This window comes from Antennarius striatus, chromosome 3 (genome assembly GCF_040054535.1).
Source record: "Antennarius striatus isolate MH-2024 chromosome 3, ASM4005453v1, whole genome shotgun sequence".
Taxonomy (NCBI): domain Eukaryota; kingdom Metazoa; phylum Chordata; class Actinopteri; order Lophiiformes; family Antennariidae; genus Antennarius; species Antennarius striatus.
This window is the reverse complement of record NC_090778.1, coordinates 19022229-19044295: the sequence shown is the minus strand read 5'-3', so window position 1 is coordinate 19044295 and position 22067 is coordinate 19022229. Positions and strand designations below refer to the sequence as shown.

General features: G+C 38.5%; 1 protein-coding gene across 2 annotated transcripts in view; it reads right to left on the bottom strand.

Annotated features, from left to right (window-relative positions):
- The window catches only part of ccser1 (coiled-coil serine-rich protein 1), a 141539-nt gene that overhangs the window by 33699 nt on the left and 85773 nt on the right, over positions 1–22067 (bottom strand). Inside the window, exon 11 of one of the 2 annotated variants that reach the window (XM_068309926.1) lies at positions 13922–13970. The exons of the other annotated variant lie outside the window; for it this stretch is intronic. Within the exon in view, the coding sequence (XP_068166027.1) occupies positions 13922–13970 (49 nt within the window). The remainder of the gene's footprint in view (positions 1–13921; positions 13971–22067) is intronic. 2 annotated transcript variants of the gene reach the window in all.

The window sequence follows — 22067 nt, the reverse complement described above, 5'->3', positions numbered from 1 at the left end:
TTTCACAGCAAAATCAGTTTCTGTTGTTTTCCATGCAGCTTAAGGAAGTGTTGCTTTATTTTTGCCAGTGCCAGGCTAGAGTTGCTCAACTTGACATTGCAAATCCTGCAGAACGCTGACTCCCACCACGTTCCGTTATACAGTACATGTAAATTCAAGTTAATAATAATTATAATGATGGATTAGATTTATATAGCGCTTTTCTGGACACTCAAAGACGCTTTACATTGGATCCATTATTCATTCACTCCTCATTCATACTTGGTGATGGTAAACTACATGTGTAGCCACAGCTGCCCTGGGGCAGACTGACGGAGGCGTGGCTGCCAATCTGCCCCTATGGCCACCGGAACAATCACAAACATTCACACACCAGCGAGTGCCCCACTGGAGGCAAGGAGGGTAAAGAGTCTTGCCCAAGGACACAACGACAAATGACTCGGCGGGAGTGGGAATCGAACCGCCGATCTTGAATCATTGACCCGCGATACCACTGAGCCATGGCCGCCCGTTGTACATATTTGTCCGACCACTTTCTTCTTTTGCGCAACATAGTTACTATTTATTAAATTAAGAAAGCAATCAGATGACGTACCATCATGACAGGCATAAATCGACTACTGAGTGCACATAATCCCATGTAGCACAGGTAGGCTAATCGATGTAGCGTGATCACCTGCAGCCAGTGATGGCTAAGGGGGGCATGTCATCACGAATTGACACGATGTGTCAACGTACACAGTGATTTGTGTATGTAGGCTTTTAATGAGGATTCAGAAAACATCTGCTCGTGCACACCGCTCATTTGCTTTAATAATGAATGATGTATGTAATGTTGCATAAAAATGCATAAAAAATGAAGATCCCCTGTGTACATCATATAAATAAAATATTTGACTTATCTACGCAGATGAGTAGATTAAGGGAACAGTTGAGTTGACAGTCTGATGGAGTCTGTGTTGTTGCATATTAAGTTTGTAGTATAAATATTGTCATCTTTAAAAGAAAGAGCAAGTCAGTTCTTCAACATACTATAACTTTAATAAGAAAAGCCTGATGTACTGAAGGAAGAGGGAGATACATGCATGATAGTTACAGCGCACATAATAAAACCTTCACATACAGTACAACAGAGGGACGGGCTCTTTATCCCCCTTACTAGTTTGTCTGTGTCAAATAGCCACACCTCTATAACACCTCCTCCCCTAACCCAGGTCACATATGTCAGCTTGTCTGTCTCTTTTGCTTACTAATCATCCTTCATTCCCCTTAGCCTTACTCTAATTAACATCCTTTGTCTACCTGCTTTGCTATCTCTGTCTCTCTCATCCATCCATCCATCCATCTATCCATCCATTTAAGATCACCTTTTCTGGCACTCCCAGGTCATTACTCAGTGTGATGAGGATTTTGTTTCCCCAATTAGCCTATTTATAATTGTCAGTTATAACTTAGTCCTCTGCTGGGACCCTTTGATCCCAGCATGTCTCTCTCTGACCTTGACCAATATGTGAACATGTGTGTGATACCACTGTGGCTTAGGCTGAACTCAACATTGACCCACGACCTTTCAATTAATTTAATTTCTTTGTTCTTTGGTTTCCCTGTTTGTAAAATTTGTCATTCTTGCATCTCCTTCAGGATGCCCGTCAATTCTAAAAGATGTGACAAGCTTCCAGCAACTATAAGGGCTGTCTCCACGTAAATCAATGGATTGTTAATTTTGGCTATTAACAAGTCAAACTAAAAGACACTGTTCACACAGGTGCACAAAAATAGGAATTCAACCAAATCCCATTGCAAACTACAAGGTTTTGCTAATTAATAGAAAACTGAGACTTAGTGCTGAAAGCATCCAAGTGTGCATCTTGTCTATGAACAGAAATCCACAGTAATTATATAACAATGACGAAAGAGAACAAATACACAAAATTAAATTAATTACAGCGATAGAACAAACAAATTCACGTTAATTAATTTATACTTCTGGAATTTTTTATTTTATAACAGTCAAAAACAAGCCAAATATCCAGGCATAAGCAGCTGCAACACCAGTACAACCTTTGTGTTTCCAGTTGGTTAAACCATGCTCATCTGATACAAGGTCGTTGCAAATGACCACAGGAACATGTGAATTCTGAGAACAGGAAATGATTGGATGATTTGGTGTTCTGCCAGTTGATCTGTCATGCACACTGGGTGAAGGAGATGTGATGCATTCGATACACAGACCAGACTCTAAATCGGTCAATTTATTGATTTGCTGTGTATTTATAATTTACACTTTTTAAACTGGAATATATTATTCCTTTTTAGAGAAGAGAATATGAATTGTGCGCCTCCTTGGTGAGATATTTCTCTCCTGTGCCACTGATTTCCCTATTTAAGAATTATGAGATGAATAATGTCACTAGCTGGAAGTTAATAGTTAATCTTCTCACTTGTCTGACTTACAGCTCAATTTGTTACATTCTGTCTTGTTCTTTGGTGCACAGAGTGCTGCATATATATCAACAGAAACAACAAACTATAAATATAACAAGTGTGCAGTATATGTGTATGGCCTTGTGTTTTTTCCTCTACTAAAACCTTTTCCTTCAGTGTATTCAGTGCTTTACATATTTTCTTTTTTTCATTGTGATTGCTCTCTGCCACAGATTACTGGATTTCAAATTGGTCTTGATTCTATTCTTTTCTACTCTGTGGGCTTTATTTGAAGGCAGCTTGCTTTGTTTTCCTCATTCTTTTCAGAATTTGTGTTATATATTGTATCATAATTATGATTAATTTAATAGTTAACATCTTCATACTGGTAGAGTACCGGGTGCATTTGTGAGGAAATCTTCTTTATGATGATATATGTGATATGCACATGTGATTTTCTCATGTGACTGTAAGGACATTACAGCGGGGCCACATTTCTATATCTAATCAATCTTTATTTTTCATACATTTAGAAGACCACTATGGGTTGTTGTTGTTGTTGTTTTTTAAATCCAAATCTTACTCTGCCCCATCAGCCTCCTATTATTACCATTTCTCTACATCAGTGCCTGGTCCTCCCTCTTTCCTGCCCTTCCCTCTCTATACCAGGCATCATTCTGCTTTAGGATTTGTTCTGAAAATGTAGTTGTGAATTTGGTTAAAAAAACATATATTTTAAAATAACATATATATATATAGTATATATAATGTATATATGTACTGTATATATATATATATATATACTGTTAATATATACGAATGTGTATACATATATATACACACATGTTATATATATATATATAGTGTGTGTATATACATATATTTACAGTGTTATAATATATTTATCATATATTATAGCACCGTTGCAAAATAACCAGATACAGCATGTACCTGGGAGCAAAGCACAGCATGAATCCCTCATGCCCAGTTAAGTATACTGTAGCTAAAGGAAGTGCTTGGTTAGTTTCCAGGAGAGTTTAAGCAGCTTCCTGTTGTGCTCCAAGGATAATCTCATGTTTTTTCCCCTAAAGACTCTCACATGCTGAGACACACCAGCTGTTTTCCCACTTAAACAAACCAACACAAACTCTTTACAAAGAAAGAGTCTTCACACTGGCTAATATAAGACAGGCAAGTAGGGGTTCCACAACACACACACACACACACACACACAAAAATACATTGGGAGTGACTGCCATCATGAACACACAGGTTTACACTTTTCAAAAACTGGTGATGAAACTAGCTGCTCAAAGCTCCAAGCACCAACTTCCAACAGCAAAGTTTCATCAATCAATCAATTTTTAATTCTAAAAAACTTTGAAATAATTGATCTATCATCATATCTCCACAAGAAATCAATCAACTCATGCACTGGGAAGAAGAGGTGGGTGGAGACAAGGAGTCAGGAGTAAAGAGAGGGCTACAAGGGCCAACACCCTCTCAACTAAAACATGTTCCTCTTTGTTGTCATTACCCTCTGATTCAATAAAAATTAACAAAGCATCCAGTTTCCCCACATTTCAAAAAGCAACTCACTGGCTTTGTTGTTGTCTAAAAACTCATTATTTATGACCATAATCATTCTGATATTTCAGAGATATGTGCCAGCTTGTGTCACCTTTATGAAGAAAAAATTCTAGACCAACAATTAACAAAAAGTAATTTTTGTTAGTGTCTGTGTAGGTTCTCAGTCATCCAGGTCATGGTTATCCAAAAGCTGTTGAGTTGATCCACTGGACGTTAAGGAAGTTCTTGAAGACGTTTTGTCTCTCATCCAAGAGACTTCTTCAATGTTTGTTAGTGTAACAGTCACACAATGGCATACTAATTGCTATGTCTTCAGTAGCTGACTTACACTGTAAACTACAGAAGATGAGGAATGGCTTTAAAAGATTACTTATCTTCCATACATAATCATATAACGCTAACATAATATATAACAGGTAGATACAACAAACAACGGTGTAGATACAGAGGAATGACAAATGTGACTTATAAAATATGGCAACCAACTCTGTGCCAACTGGGCAGGGAAACCACAGCTCAGCAAATCACCTGCTATTAGACAAAATGGTCAACCTGTTGCTTCCCTCAATATGAATGACCTGTCAGGAGGTAGCTAAATCATGTATGAGGGGAAAAAAAATAAATGCTGATTGGTGATAAATTTTGAAAAATGATAGATGCTGATTTTTAAGGTTGTTGTCAGTACATTAAATAACACAAAATTGAGTTTTCACATTTCATCCATTTCAACTGACATGAGAGATTTAGATAGGAAATCAGGATCTGAAGTCAAATAGTTCACTAACTTAATTAATTTTTCAGTTAGTAATTACTCTTAAATCATTGCTCACAATACAGGGTTAGAAAGAGCCGTCTCAATAGGGGTGCGCGCCCCACTATTTGAGAAACGCTGGACTATACTGATTACCATCTTTGAAAGAAGAGTTGGCTGGAAGGAGAAAAGAAGACTTGGCAGGGATAAGGGAGTCACTTGAGAGCACTGAGACCCATATAGAATTAGATTGCTTTGGAATACACCCATGAGGTCACATTTACCACAGTGAAAGTAAATCAAATGTTCAGCTGTCTTGATTGGAGAAGAGAAACAGGCTACGCAATGAATGGTTAGATAAATGATGGATAGATGGCAGATGGCACATACAAACCTGGGCCAGTTGTTAGCTAATTCTTGTGTAGAGGGCGAACAGACCATTACATAGTCTATGACCTGCCAGACTAGAACAGTCAATTACAAAAAATAATGGCTACTAAGGAACAACACTTTTATATAAATTCCATGTATTGTTTCAAAGACAGTGCGTCTCATGACATATCTAATTCATATTAAATTTATAGTTTGAATCCAATGATGACGAAAAAGTGCCCAGACCCAGGTTTGTAGTTCGATTGAACCCATACCTGTTTCATTTCCTCCATCATACCAGGCTGCTTACTGTTTCCAGACAGTTGGAGGTAGACATGTATGGATGAAAGAAAAAATAAGAGAAGACAACATGTGAGATGGTGTAATGAGGTGAGTGAAGCGAAACATAGATTACACACAAAATAATACAAGTGTATGGATGAACATGGGAGTAATGTCATGTATTGAAAGGAAGAGGAAACAAGATACACAAAACAGACATTACCACTTTAAATTATCTACAGAAGGCAACTGGGTAAGTGAACTTACTCATCAGTAGTTTCTCAAAAAAAAGCACCTGTACTGCGAAATGTACTGATTTTCAAGGGTGTTTAAAAGACTAACTGAACTTATATGCATAGCCAGCGGCATCAAGAGATACAATGTGAGAGCAATAAAGTCTTTTGAGATGTGTGTGATTGTCTGTTTGTGTACTGTACAGGATGTGTATATGCCTGTTTGTGAACTATACAGGATGTGTACATGGCACATTCATAAAAGGATATAATATACTGTAGTTGTCAAAGAAGATGACTGTGTATACATAAGAGTAACAGCACCATGTTAAAAAGAGGGTTTAAACCAGATGCACTAGAGAAAATGAGCTCACAGCAATAGTCAACTTCAGTGGATGTGATTCCTAACTTTAAGCCCACAATGGGAAAATATCAACACAACACAATAAAATATCAGAATTACAAGAAGAAGAAAAAACTAAATTCTGTTGAAATTCAGATCTGATAAGGAAAGTGAGGAGCAAGATTGAAGATGGACAGAAAGAGGAGCCACGAAAGGAAGCAGAGCTTGGATGACAGGACAGTAGGAGGTCTTGAAAAGAGACAACGAACAAAAATGGCAGATGAGAGGAGGATCAAAGACCAAGACAACAGGATAAGGAGTGAAGACTTCATTTCAATTTAGGAGTTCTAAAAAATACCACATTCCCTATCGGTATGTGATGAGATTTAATCAGTTACTTGTGACTGTTCAACAGTATGTCTTTAATGTGTTTTTGATGCAGAAGCCACTAAAATGGAAAGAACTATTTTTAAGAAATATGTGAATATTTTTATTGTTATTCATTCATTCATCTCCCTACCCGCTTTATCCACTTGCACGGGTCACAGGGAGCTGGAGCCTATCCCAGCCTAACCCTAACCCAGCATAGGGCGTGAGGCGGGGGCAAACTCCGGGCGCACCGCCAGTGCACTGCGGATTTATAGATAAATTGATCTTTACTTCTCCGGGAAGTGGTGGTGATCGTGTGGTACCTTATGTGTTTTGTTTCTTCTTCTTCTTCTGTTGGTCTGGTGGGCTCAGTGGTCCAGTTGTCAGGGCTTTATTTTTGTTGTGTAGGTTTTTGGTGGTGTCATTTAGGGTAGAATGGAGAAAGTTGTTCTGCCGGCCCACTGTGGGATGGACAGTGGTGGCTCCCCTACTTTTGTTCATTTAGGCTGGCCCAGCAGCATTTAACTGGGTTGTATATCCCAGCTAGATATTCTAAGGCTCTCTGGGTTTTTACTCTCTAGGTTTGATTTAATAAATTATTTTGTTGTTGTTGTTGTTGTTGTTGTTGTTGTTGGCAACAACAACAAGAATAAATTGCAAACAACCCCCCCCCCAAAAAAAATAAATAAATAAAAAAAATTAATAGACGTATGTATATTTTGAGAAAATTACGAGTGCATGTATTCCAATGCTGATTAAAATATGTCAATGTTATACGCAGATTTCCAGTGCTCAACTTTTAGGCTGTTAATGGACAACATTAAGAGGTAGAGAACACTCCTTATGCCCACGTTAAAATATTAACTACAATATATCTTAAAAGATGAGTGTTAACCAGGGCCTCAAATAAATTAATATCTGCCAACTGACAAGGTGTTTGGCAATTAGAGCTGGGAGGAGAAGGATGGTATAATAGAGAAAAAAATTGACAGAAGGGAAAAGAAACAGGTGACAGCTAAAAAAGAGGGAGAACAGTTATAGGTCAGCAATATGACACACCTCTGCCAGAATGCATGTGTGCTGTAGTGCAGGTTATCCACACACATTTGGGCACAGTAGCCAAGAAACACACACACTGAATGGTTTGCACTCCTGGAACCTTCGCAGCTTTGTCTTTGAACAGTGGAATGCTCTCATCTGTCATTCACCTCCACTTTGAATGAACAGTATCTAAAGGACATCACACCCGTGACGATCAGTGGACACAGAACACTTCCGATCTCTCAAGATTCGGCTGCTTAGTGTTTATCCATCCTTTCAATTCTGTCATGGTGTCTGGTCCATACAAAACTATGAACACTTTTTAATGTTAATTGGAACACATTGTCAATAGTCCCCTTTTGCTTGGTTTTCTGTTTTATTTTCCTTATCCGTCACTGCTTCTCCTAGGATTTACTTTACTTACTGTCTCCATATCCCACCCTCTTCCCATTCCCTTTTCACTCACTGTGCCCTTGTCTGTCACTCTTTTTCTTGGCCTTGTCGAATCATCTTCTCTGCTTTTGGATTTCATCATGTTCTCCTTCCAAATCTTCTTGTCCTTCTTTCTCTCTGCCTTCCTACTCTGGTGTACCCAGTGTCATTGTTCACATAATAATTTATTAACATGTTTATTCCGCCATCGTCCCTGTCTGTTGCAGCCATCTGTGCTCAGCTAGGTGCTATACTCCCTGTGCTGTTCTGCCCTGCCCACGGGGGAGACAGCCATATAGGAGGGCACAGATCAGAGACTCCTACACAAACACATGCATACTCTCTCCTTCTCTGTTCTTATTTCTTTGACACGCAAAGCCACACTTTCACCTGCTGACAAACCCCTCCTCTTCCAAGCAACCCCTGAGGCTAGGTTGGGTTACGTGGGATGAGGCACACAGCAGTATCCACCTCAGTCCCTTCTGTGCTGTCCTTTTCTGTTGTTTGCCTTGCACTCTATCTGTCAGTAATGTGTAAAGAAGGAAGGGGAGATAACAGGAGTGGTTTCACCTTGATAAAGTTATTTAAAGGGCATAATAGGAATAAGCACATTTGAGGCAAATTAGGTAACTATTTATGAATCTCCTGGGAATGCTTCATGGAGCTTTAAGGGGAATAATAAGGCCAAAGAAATGACTGTTTCTGAGACTTTAAAAAATTGTCTTTTAATGCAAAGTTCAACATAAACAGTTCTGTTTTTATGAAGTCACTTTTTCTATCCATGATATAAAAAATAATGAATTCATTTAAGAACATCAAATACCAATAATTAATACAGTTAATTATCACATAAATTACTAGAATTTAGAAGTAGCTGCACTCAATCCCTCTTTCATCAGTTTGAAATGTGCTTCACCTTCTTTGTCATAGCTTCATCATGAGAATCAGAATAGTAATGTGCCTGTGCAACTCTAAACAAAGAAGAAGAATGCAAAAAAGATGTCTGTTGCATTATGTGTTAATTTCTTTGTGACTACTTCCCCAGTCAGACAAGTAATGAGCACTGCATTTTGCAATACAACCTGAAGGATCAAAGAACCTGACTGAGTGCCATGTCCTCCATGTTGTGATACGACCAAGGGTGAAGGACAGAGTGAAGAAAGTGATAGATTAGGAAAACAAGATGAGGGAGGGAGACAGAAGAATAGAAGAGGGCAGTGAAAGCAGGAGAGGCTGCAGGGAGATTGTAATCATGCATCCCAGATCTCAATAAGTAAACAGAACAAATATTCTCTATCTCTTCTCCTCCTTCTCTGCTCTTTTCACAAGCCATTCCAAGGCCCCTGTTGTCCATTCCCTCATCATGATCTCTATCTTTTGGCTTCTATACTTCTTGGCAGTCCATCTCTGTCTCTCATCTTGCATGTTACCCATGGCAGTGTTCTTTTTCTCTTCTTTTTTTTTTGTTCCATTTCATGCTGCATTTTTACTACACATCTCTCAGTATATTTTTTTTTCTTTAAATTCCTGGGTCTATCAGAATTATGATCCAAGGGATCCTGTTTGTCATTTTGTTTGTCAGGTTTATTCCAGGTAGAAAACTAGGAGGCATGTTGGAAGGGTGGTCTTGGTGGCCTCTATCATAAAGTGGAGAGGAATGTGGCATGGTGGTTCTGTCTTGGGGAGGTGCCTCATTAATGTGAATGGCTCACAGGAGAGCTTGTATATGTGTCTGTGAGTGTCTCTTGCTATAATTAGGAGTCACAGTGAGTAGCGCTGTGGATCAGAGTTAGATAAGTGTTCTGGCAGCTAGCCAGTATTCAAGCTGGCCACACACACATACACACACACACACACACACACACACACACACACACACACACACACACACACAAACAGCTCCCATCTCAGTGTTTCTTGTACGGCAGTGCAGTTTGGTTGATGGGAGTGGTTTGGCTTGTGCTTCCTCCTTAGTGCACCTTAGTGCACCACCTGCATGAGGCAGGGGCCAGGTGGATGTATCCATCATTACTTCGGCCATATCCATCACAAGCAGAAAACCACGTTCAGACAACACACTTGCAACAGCTCATATGTCTGTCTAAGGCAAACAAGGAAACCACAGTGGGAACCTAACACACGTACTGGAAAACTCAAAATAAGAAGCCTGCATTTAACACCAGCAGGGAAAACTGATGTGTGCAACACACACACACACGCACGCGCACGCACGCACGCACGCACACACACACACACACACAGCATGCGTCCTCCACCTGAGTAAAGCTATATTTTATCTCAGGTTGCCACTGGGAAGGCTTGCATACACACTCTTTCATTCCTCCACCTGCTACCCTTTCTTCTTACTTTGAACAAGTGGAGCATCCCCACCACTTCACCACCAAAGACACTCAAACAAGCACAGTTTAGCCTGGCAAACAACAAATGCAGAGGTATGTTTACAAGGCACTTAATCGGACAGTGTTGATGTATTTACAATTAAATTCAATTCATAAGAGTTCATAACAACCTCCTCTGTCCAGGCTTTATGGTCTGCCACAAAACACTCCAAATTAATGGAACAGTTTATGACTTTACAGTTTTAAGACTGTAGCTTAGATATAGTGTCTGTGCAGCTTTATGATGCATAGGCTTTACATTTACCATTGACTTTACACTAAATGCAGTCCTTGTATTTTTTGACAGGTATCCTGTGGACATTTCAAGAACTGCATCATGGGACTTCTTTGGCTTCAGCAATCAGTGACGGTAGTTGCAACTTGGTTTCACCTTGCTGAATACATAAATAAGGATTAGGTTCAAAAGTGACTAATAATTCAACAGCACAGCATTATTGTCAGTCCTTGAGGAGTTTAATGAGGGAAAAGAATCACCAACACACACACTCACCGACACACAGACACGCACACACTCTCACACACTCTCACACACACACACACACACACACACGCACACACACACACACACACACACACACACACACACACACACAAACACACACAAAAGATGATGAAGGATTTCTTCCAGCAAATCTGGATGTTTATGTAAAAAACACAACCATGGAAATGTGTAGGCGCCCTTGCATGAATGAAGCAATCAAATGAACCTAACATGTTCTGTTTTGTGCTTTAACCTTCAACCACAGGGATTATTTTTTTTATCTAAAGATGTACTTGTGCCACACACAAGACAGATAAATAAACCCACAAAGTTGTTCAAATTACATAAACAACTCCTTAGTGATTTATAGTTGACATTAGAGGGTGCCAATTTTGAGAGTGAGCAGTGCAGTCATCATGTACATTCATTTGTCTGTGACTGTATGCACATGTAATGCAAATGTGATGGTGTAGAGCTGGTGTTGGCAACCCGTGGCTCCAGAGCCGCATCAGGCTCTTTAGTGCCTCCCTTGCGGCTCCCAGGAGATTAATCACAAAATGAAAAAATAATCCTTAAAAAAAATAAAAATAAAACAGACAGATATTCTACTCATAGATAAAAATCTTTGCAAACAAAACTTATTGTTGTAAATTCCCTATGTTTTGTTACGTTGTTAGGACATTATTGTGACGTTTAAAAATTTAGTCAGGCACCTTTTAGGACAGCTCAGATGCGCCGTGGGGTACTACACGATGTTTTTGTTTGTGAGCGAGTTACCGATAAGATTTACGAAGGCTGTTTTCCTGTACAAAACCGAGTCATTCACAAAGTTAGGTTCTGTAATGCTGCAAGTTACTGATTAAATGCTAGAAATCTGAACTGTTCCCTGTATGGCATCTGCTCTCTGACCGAAGTTACCGATGTGGATAAGGTGGTTACGACACACAGTCCCTCTGAGTCTATATTCAGTACTTACAAAACACTATTTAGTCACATTTTTTCTTGAATATGACTACATTAGGCCTATATATCAACATTTCTGTCAACAAAGGATTGTGTCATAGCCTGCGACACATGTTGCAGCGCGATGCTTTGCCAGGCGGGTGGTTGTTGGGAACAAACCGACGGATGTGTGATGAACAATGGATAACAAAGGAAAAAAGAGAACAATAGCTGATGAGAACAGAGGATTCAAGGAAGAATGGACCTGACAGATTATAAAACGTGGAAAACCCTTCACAGACAGGGTTGTAGATTCGTCTTTTTTTTTTTTACGTTACTGTGCTTATTTTTAGTCAGGCAAATTTTAAGACAGCTCAGATGCACCGTGGGGGTCCTAGACAATGTTTCCGTTTATGCGTAGTGAGTTAGCGATAGAGTGAGTAACCGGAAGCTATTTTCCCATACAAGAACCGAGTTGCTCACAAATTAAGTTTTGTAATATTGCAAGTTATTAATTAAATACCTGAAATCTGAACCGTTCCCTGTGTTGCGCTTGCTCTCTGACCAGAGTTACCGCTGTGACGACGGTGGTTCCAACAAACACAGTCCCCTTGACTATATCTCCAATAGATGGTGATTACACAAAGGATTAATTCATTAAAATAACAAAAATAAAGCAGAGATAATACAGAAAATTGATTATTTAGGAGTGACAGTTGATATGCGAGCTGCATTCAGGAGCAGATTTAAGGAGTTCATCAATGCAACAAAACATAATACATTAATGTAGTAATGAATGTTAAACTTTAAGCACCAAATATGGTACAACAGAGTAGTCACGTGGTGCGTCATTCTCTCCAGGATGTGCCTCATGGAAAATAAACAATCATGAATCTCATTAGGCATTTGACTACTTAGTCAGTTTGATAGTAGGCTAATATACCCAATATAGACACTTACAGCCTGTTTTGCCTTCATATAAGGCTTATATTTTTTTTGCGGCTCCCAACGGGTTTGATTTTAGTTTTTTTGGTCCAATTTGGCTCTTTGAACGTTTAATGTTGCCAACCCCTGGTGTAGAGAGATTAAGGCTTTCTGGATAGGTCACAGGTCATCTGGGTCAATACAAGTTTTTTTATAGAACTGGGACAGGTGGGATTATAGGTTATAGTGCAATGACAGTCAGGGTTAAAGTTCATAAATGAGTAGGGAGAAGAATACTGGGATACTGCATCACATGTTGGTACACTTAATACTAAAGCATGCATTCCCAATGTTACTACACTGCCCAACAGCGAGGTAGGCAGGAAACAGGTACAGTAGGTGTCACTTTGGGAAGTTGTGAGTGCAAAATCAAAAAATTAAACAAATAATAAACAACAAACTTGGGACAAGAAAGTGCAAAAGTGCTTTAAAACCAAGGTATAACTCATTCTGAAAATTAATAACTGTGTGCTTGGTTCTTTTAAATAGAGGATAAATATAGGACTACAAATCAACATAATTGTTTTGGCCCTCACAAATAACAAGGCAAGAGGCAGACTTGATTTTTGCATTTGATGCACTTTAATTCTGAGGTTGGAGAATATGAAGAGGATAGTGAACCTAACCTTGTATACTTGAAATCATGTAATTTGTTCAGCTTACCGACTCATGAGTCAAATGCTCTGCATCATAGAATTGCGATGAAAAATAAATGACCTTTACCAGTTATTGACGCTTGAGCACAGACGTTTGCCCTCTGACTTAAACCACGAAAATTATAACTGCCAAGATTCTTTACGGTAATTTTCACATCGAGTGGGATTGTGGGGAAATAGGCAGCATTCCTATATACGTACATTGCAGGGCAAGGCAGAGCAGGTGGCATTCCATACTCAGTGGGTCTCCACGCAAAGATTGATTAGCACATAAACTGGCCTAATCTATCAACTATTATTTCACTTCACATAACCCACATTGGTTTTTCTAACAGTTTCTATTTAAAAATATATAAAAGGGGCATGATATTACAGGATCTTTAGTAATAAAAGTCTCTAGACAAATGGAATAAATGCTAGTTGTTCATTTGTGAAGCAAAACAATCGTAGATCCGAGTTTAATCAGGTCACGGAATTGTGTAGATCAATCAAGCCTCTGTATGAAGACCCCCTGTTCACCTGTTTAGTTCTACACATTAAGGTAGAAGACTACAAGACACAGTCACGTCCAGTGAGGTGATATTAGAACAGAGACACTCACTCAGTTGTCTCCTTGACGACAAAGTGGCGCTCCCATGCGCCTTGATGCCCTGAAAGCAGAAGAAATGTTGAAACAAAGCCCACTCAATAACAACAAGAGGGATCGGAGACAAAGAGGGATTGTTGTTAGATCAGAGGATAAAGCAATACTTTACTTTGGGATACTTCACAATAATCATAAATTGCACATAGCATCTATCAGTAACAGACATATAATTTCTTATTACGTATAAAGTAAGGGTGAGGTGTGAAGCACCCAGTTTGAATGCTGGTTCATTTTCTTGACTGTGTGGTCACCATTCCAAGTATAGGTACATACTTCATGTGACTCACATATTTCGTCCATTCATTCATGCATCCAATCACTCAAGGATACAGTGCTTTCTGATAGCTTCTGTTGTATTTGAAGAGCTGTGTAATTCATGTCTCCTTTCCATAGAACAATGTAATGTGCTTTGTGTCAATGACACTAGTTTTGATGAAAATGAGAAAAAACCACAACTAAAGGGGGACACCACAGCAAAGTCAGGTATTATGAAGAGTAATAGCTGGTGGGCCCTTAGGCTGTCTATATACAATGGTTCAACCCAAATGTACTTTTTTTCCTCCATGAATCAGAAACTATCAAATCAGAATAAGGCTTCGTTCACATGTGGAAATCAATCAGCTATAAGCATTCATATCCTTCATCTAGACAGACAATGTGAGTCATACGTCAATAAAAATAAGTAAGTCAAGGACGCAACCAGGGTTCTCTGTTCTGTGTCATAAATTGTGGCTAACATTTTGCACACCTCTAAAAAGAATTGGAAAGCAGCAGCTTGAATAATTATCATTATACATACTCTGCATCTGAGGTAAACAGCATAGCCTTTTACTTCCTTTTCAACTATTCAGATGTTTTTTGAGTCAAACCCACATATGCACTTGTGGGATGTTGCCCAAAGGTGTTAACCAGAATAAAGGCGTGTTAACATTTCAAGCAACATTTTTGACACCAGCCAAATAATGCATAACGACGAAAAAACATTTATAAGTCACACTGAACCATAAATTGCATTTAGGGGGGAAATGTATTTTAATAATCACAGACCGGGAACCGACATTTCCTCTTGAAAGGCAAGTTATAGTAAGAAGAACAGGCTGAATTGGTGTCTGGTATGTTAACATAACATATTAACAATTTTTTCAGATAACTATAGCGTCACTTCTGAGCAACCCTGATTTAGCAACTCCGTTAACTCCGGAGCCTATCCCACCAGACTGCAGGTGAGAGGCAGGGGGGGACACTCCGCATGCGCCGCATAGGCCTCTCGTAGCCACACAAAAGACAAACAACCATTCACAATTTGGAACCAATTAATTCACCTAAGCTGCATGTTTTTGGAGGGGGAGGACGCCAGAGAAAACCCACAGACACAGAGAGAGCATGCAAACTCCACACAAAAGGAACTGAGCCCACACACAAATTGGTGTGTGGGATCAGTATTGAAGAACAACACTGCAAACACACTGCAACCATTACTGTAATACCAATTCCACAGCAATGGGCTCAGAACCCCTGGGACAAAAATGCAGCTTTAGGCAACTGTGCAAACATACAGTATATAAACGATACCAAACAACAGTCTGTCCACGATATATTGTCCTAAACATAATCAGCTATGTTAGCCATATTAATGTCCTGGCTGGCAATTCTCTATGGCTTTTACTAATTATTTTTGAAATTCAATGCCGTGAAAAAGCAGCATAAAATATGATTAGAAAACTCCATTCTCTTTTCAGATACCGGAGAAAACAGTTGGTCAATAAACTCGCATTTAAATAATAATTTGTTATCCTGCTGTTCTAATAGTAATTTATTTTCAGTCGTCTAATTCTAATGTGGCTTCTGCATTTTTCTGGCTGCATATTAATGGGTCGACAGTATTACATGTCTTTCAATAAGAAACTCTACTCAGGAGCTGAGGATTAAGTAGATATTTATACATATTATGATGATTAATCTCCTGACCTAATATTCATAATATTTATTGTGGTAATATTAATGTCACATAATCCGTTGTTAGCAATACCTACAACAGCTTGCAGCCAGCAAGTCCTATTATTTCTGATTTACTTTTTTGCTTAATCATTATAAATGGAAAAAGTGAATATACTACACCGTAGTTAAAGTATTGCAGCTACTGTATATATACATTGTTAATTACAGCTGAGAAATATTTTAATATTTATCAATTTGTTTATATATATATTATATAATTTATAGAGTACATTGGCATTGCAAAGTGATACAAGAATTGGTGTCAACATTTAAATGTTTGCAATGCAGTTTGTAATTTGCATTTGATTTATTAACTCTAAAACAATGGCTAAAGTTACTAAATTGGATTATTCGACAAATTTCTCAGAGGGAAAGCTGTTACCTATTATTGTGGATACTCATATTCAGATTACATTTGTGAGCCAATTATGTCTTAAATGAGATGTGTAAGATTGTCTTTTCAGACAATAGCGACTGAGCTCTCTAATTGTTTAAGTGTGAACTTTTGACTGTAAAACCACCACACTATACAATTACACTGCATTTGTGATGGATGGGTGAAAAAAGGAATAAGAAAGGGATTAAAGAAATCCAACATTTAGCAAGAACGGTGGAAAGATGGATGACAAGAAGACTGACGAATAAAATGAACATACAAAAACTCTAAGTAGGGCAAAAAAAAACTGCCTCTCTCATGCTCATCCCCTATCTCCTCCTCTTTCTTCTTTTTCTTTCTATCCTTAGATGCTCCATTACTCCGGACAGCTGTACAAAATGATCTAGTTTACAGGAATAGGAGTTATGTAGGAGACCTACATTGTCACAATCAGCACTGGACCCTCCATTCCCTGCTTAAATTAGCACAAATGTGGAAGCAATGATGACGCAGGCTCATACAATCTATGTTATCATATACTGTATGTTGAATCAGGATTCCTCAGCTCCAGGGAGATACATTAACCAGTGACTAGGCAGTCACATTTGTTCAGAGCACTTTCAGGGTGTCTGCTGAACATGATCTACGTCATCACCGTGCACAACATACAGTAGGTGGAAATAAGTAAAGGCAAGACAGATCCAAAGCTTTTCCTTTCCATTGACCACCTGGATCAATACAAACAAAAATACCAACAACATAGGCAAAGCAAAAGAATCAATGGTTGCACTGGTTTAGTTCGTACAAATGTTTTGCCAATTATTTTTCACAAAGGCGTTAGGTTACTGTAGATATAGGATTCGGAAATGACATGTCATTAAGTTTTGTCATCAAAAAATAGAATCAATATGGCATAAACAAACAAAACAAAGATTCTGTTAGGATTTTGATAAAACAGCATCATTAAAAGACATCAAATCACATCAAATCACGTTTCAATCATTACATTCACCTCAAAATTGCTGTGTATAATTGTATAATTTAAGTTTATTTTTCAATTTTGTCTGTAATAAATAAGAAAGATATTTCTACAGTCTTCAGCTGATGCCCAATTCTACAAATATTGAATTTCAAAAAGACCAGAAGACATCTAACCTAAAGTTGAGGTCATCATCTGATGACCTCACCTGGGGAAAAAATATCAAAATTCAAGATAAAATGTCCAAACATCCAACGTAAAAAGTACTGAATGAACACGGTTGTGTCTTCATGAGCACAATCAATTTTAAATGCCTTAAGATGCTTCTTGTTTTCATAAAGTTGTTTGCCTCACCAATATAAAAGTATTATCATCTTCAGGTATATAGTAAACTTACTGTTTGTGCTGAGATTTCCATCTCAGCCTGTTTCTAGCTTTCTAAAAGTTTCCTATTACAGCTGTACGCAGGAACTGAACTGTGAGGGTTATTTAAAGTTTTATTTAACTGAAAAAACATTGATTTTATCATGATGTTATCATTACCATCACATACAATTGCAGATACCATTAAATAGAAAATATTGACCATATTGCCCATTGGAGAGTAGCAGCCACTACCAAATACCAAATGTTTGCTTTTTCCATTCATCAATTGTTACACTAGCCTACTAACCTTAATAATTATCCATATTTGTTTATTTTATATAGATTTCAGTAAAAGGGACAAGAAAGAAAATAAATTTCCCCAATCATTAACAAATGAGAAGACAAGATTTATGCACACGCAACTGGACCCTCACCTATTTTCTTTCATTTGTCTAAAAATGACCTATCTATCCCCAAGAGGTTTATTTCTCTGAACCAAAAATAACTCACTCCTTATTTCAGAATATTTTTTTGAGCTGAGGAGAATAAGGAATAAAAATGAAGGGCAGAATCTGCATGATCTACATGTTTCCCCTAACAAAACACACAATAAAAAACCTCAACTATCCCTACGTTTCTTCACTCTTTTCAGCTTTAAAGGATGAGAGGGATGAAGATGGGGCTGGATGTGAAGTCAGGACAGAAAAAGAGGAAAAAAGGACAGAAAAAAGTTGCATAAATCTAAGGGGAATCGAAAATGACAGAGCAAAGAGTGAGAAAGAGGCAAGAAAGAGAACAAGAGTGAAGGAATCAAGAGCTTTGATTCCCTCCATAAATGTTTCTTTTAAGGATGCCCATGAAATTAGCTTGCTTGAAAGAAAGCAATCTCAATCGATTCAATCCCCTCAAAAACAGCCACCATACCTGAGAGTCTCTGTGGGACATAAAATAGCTTATTGCTTTTTCTCTATCTATAACACCCTTCTTTTCTCTCTCTTGCTCTTTCTTAGTTTCCTTTTCACCCTGACAGCCATCTACATTGGCTCAGTGAAAGAATATGTATAATATGTATAATACATGAGATCTTTAAGTGCATAATAGAAAAATGGGGCCTAGATTTTAAATGTGTTTGGCTCACACACTAAACTGCCACTTGTCAGCTTCAGGTGGATGTCTGGGTTCAGCTTGGCTGTATTCCTGACAGGTCCCACAATACTGACCAGATGTCCCAAATACTGGAAACTCTATAGCTTGTACTGATGTTAGTACAGCATAACCTCTATCGTAAGTGAATGTGAGCAGAGCCATTTGAGAATAAAGTTATAACATGCTTGAAAATCTAAACACCAGCAAACTGGAGAAACTAAATATGTAATGTACATTTTTGGAGTCCCTAATAGAGAAATTTTAATGAATGCTGCCCAGTGGGTTTCGCGGAGATGTAAGCAGACTATTACCCATTACATACAAAAAAATGGAGAGACAAGGGTAACCCTATACAAGTCCATTGGTGGTGGCATTAAAAAAACAGAACTGTATTTGGTAGATTAAGCTCCTGGAGGTACTGTCAACATGCTACATTTCTGTTGTTTAACTGCAGAAATCAATTTAAAAAAATACAGTAGTAAAAATAACAAATAAAGGCGTCTGATAAACACAATATGATTCATTAAAACCTGTGAGATCAGTCCTTTTTCTTCAAATGCGAAAACTAACAAGAGCAATTGAAAAGGAAATCATTGAGGAGATCAATGGAAGGTGACCAAGAGGAATGAGGCATGAACTCCAAACTAAGCATGTTTTTTTTCTTTTTGTGGACTTTAACAGGATGACCCCCAAAGGTCATCCTGTTAAATAATAATAAAAGGAACTTTGAGGCAAGTTGATATGAAGTTATATTTCAGTGGGACATATTGTGGAAGTCAGGTGCTGTCCCAAGGACTCCTGACCAGGAAACCAGGGCAGGAGAATACCTGATGGACACGTGGGTGAGAAAACTTCTGAAAGAAAACTTCTCTCTCTCTCAGGGAAAACCTAACAAAAGCAGGTAAAATACAGCGGAGTGTCGAAAAGTAGGAGGACATTCCAGAAAAGATGGAGAGAAAGGTAGAAAGAGAGTGAGATGAGCGAGATGGTCGACCTTGTAGAGTGGCAGAAACAGTAGAAATAGCTGCCCCACTTGCAGACACATTGTTGCTCGTCGAGTGTCCTCAATGTACTGTGGTAACTAACCTACATAGGCCTGCTCCATGGTTCAGCATCTCCCACACACTGCCTCACTATCAGGCACTAGTCCTTCTGTCTCACAGTCATGCACACATGAGAAAGGAGGGGGAAGCTGAAATCAGGCTGCACATGCTGCAGCTACTGCTGAGTTAAGTCACCTGTGCTGCTAACCTAGCTTGCTAGCAGGCAACCAGCTGCTCCTCTAATTAAGAATCCATTTTCTCAAGGGGCCTGAGCATATGGAGGACTCTATGGCCAGGTACCAGTTTTATAATAGACAGTGATGCCATAAGGTGGAAAAATAGTCAGACTTCTAAAGTTGGACATTGTTTATTATTAGGACAAGGTTGTTGTGGCCCTGAAAAGACACTATACATTTAAGCAGTTTGAGAGTTTCACAATACCCCAACATACACTCCAAGACAGTGATGAGTGCACTTAAGGATTGCACTACTCCTCTATCACTGCACCAATACAGTATGACTGCTATGCTAATATTATGTTGTTTTCCACCTGCAGAGTAGATGAAACACTTAGTGGCACTACTTGTATTCAGATCATTATCCACCAATTAATCAAACTACTTCACCCCAGAGAGGTGATACAATCAAGTGAATCTCAAAAAAGATTAAATCTGTCCTCATATATACAGTTGGATCAAGGGCAGAAGCATTCATGGTGAGGTAAATCAAGGTGAGATTCACTGAAGTAAATCCAGGGCTTTGAACCGGTTCATGGAGCGAAAACGAAAACCGGAAACCTTTGGTATTTTGGCAGGAACGAAAACGAAAACGAAAACTTTATATTTTTTAATGTTCCGGAACAGAATCGGAACAGAAAATAATAGTAAACTGGTTAATACCGGGGGGTTTTTTTTCTTGAAAAAATATTTGACCTCATGTTTTATTTCCTGTCATTCACTGGATGAGAGCAGAGAGAAGTAGCGGCTATCAGCAGCAGTTAAGAAAAGGGCAGTCTCCCAGTCACCATTTAATCATAACAGGTAAACACTGCAGTATGTCAATCTTAAAAATGTATGATTTAGACATTAACTCATTGGCTGCAGTCATTTTCAGTGCAGTGTGTTCCCGTACTGCCAGCGCTATGTAGCAATATTGAACTATGGGAGAAGCACAATGACGACCTGTTGTTCAGCAATAAATGGCATGGTGGAAGTTATTCTTGTCTTATTTCATGTAGTGTCTAAGTATGAGGCATAAGCCTTAACTACACTGATATAACTTGCATAAAGCAGTTGTAGGGTACTGTAGGGTAGGGGCATATCTATAATTATAGTCCATAGTATATAAACTAATTGCTTTAGTTGCCAATTTAAAACTCCTTAAGTTACCGTATTTTGCGCACCATTCGGCTCATTGTACAGTGATGCCTCTACTTACGAATGCCTCTGCTTACAAAATTTTCTACTTACGAAATTTCTCAGCAGGAAAATATTACCTCTACTTACGAAAGAAAGTTCGTTTTTTTGTAATATGAAAACACAGTATTGGCTGATACTCGAATAAAAACACAGTATCGGCTGATACTCGAATCTCCTAGAGGTTCCTGAACACAACATTCTCATAGCTGCTCTACCATTGGCTATTACCAATTACGTATTATCCTGGCATCCCATTGGCTAAGAGGGATGCCACTCCAGCTCTGTGTGGTGCTAGAATGGTGCTTATGGAGTTTCTTGGCGTCCGGCACTCGACCCATTAGGTAGTCTGACAGTTTTGCGCAAATATAATAACTTTGTCAGTACGTATTCGCTATGGACCCCAAGAAAGTGACGGAGAAAAGAGGAAAAGAAAAGACGAAGAAAAGAGTTTTTTTGTCCATACAAACAAAGCAAGAGATAATAGAAAAACATGAGAAAGGGATGCGTTCGGTTGATCTCGCCAAAGAATATGGCTGTAATACATCTAAAATCGCCACATTATTAAAACAAAAGGAAGTTTAAGTAGTTTAAGGCATTGCGTGGGCGGTTGGAGAAGTTCAAAAGGAGGACTAGAATTCACTCTGTTGTTTAGCATCGTGAGATAGGAGTGCATGAACCAAAGAGGGCAAAAAACAATGGGGACAGCAGTTAAAAGGTAATGATCATCATTTTTATTCTTTGCTCTATTCTTTGTTTTTTACGTTATGCACAACTC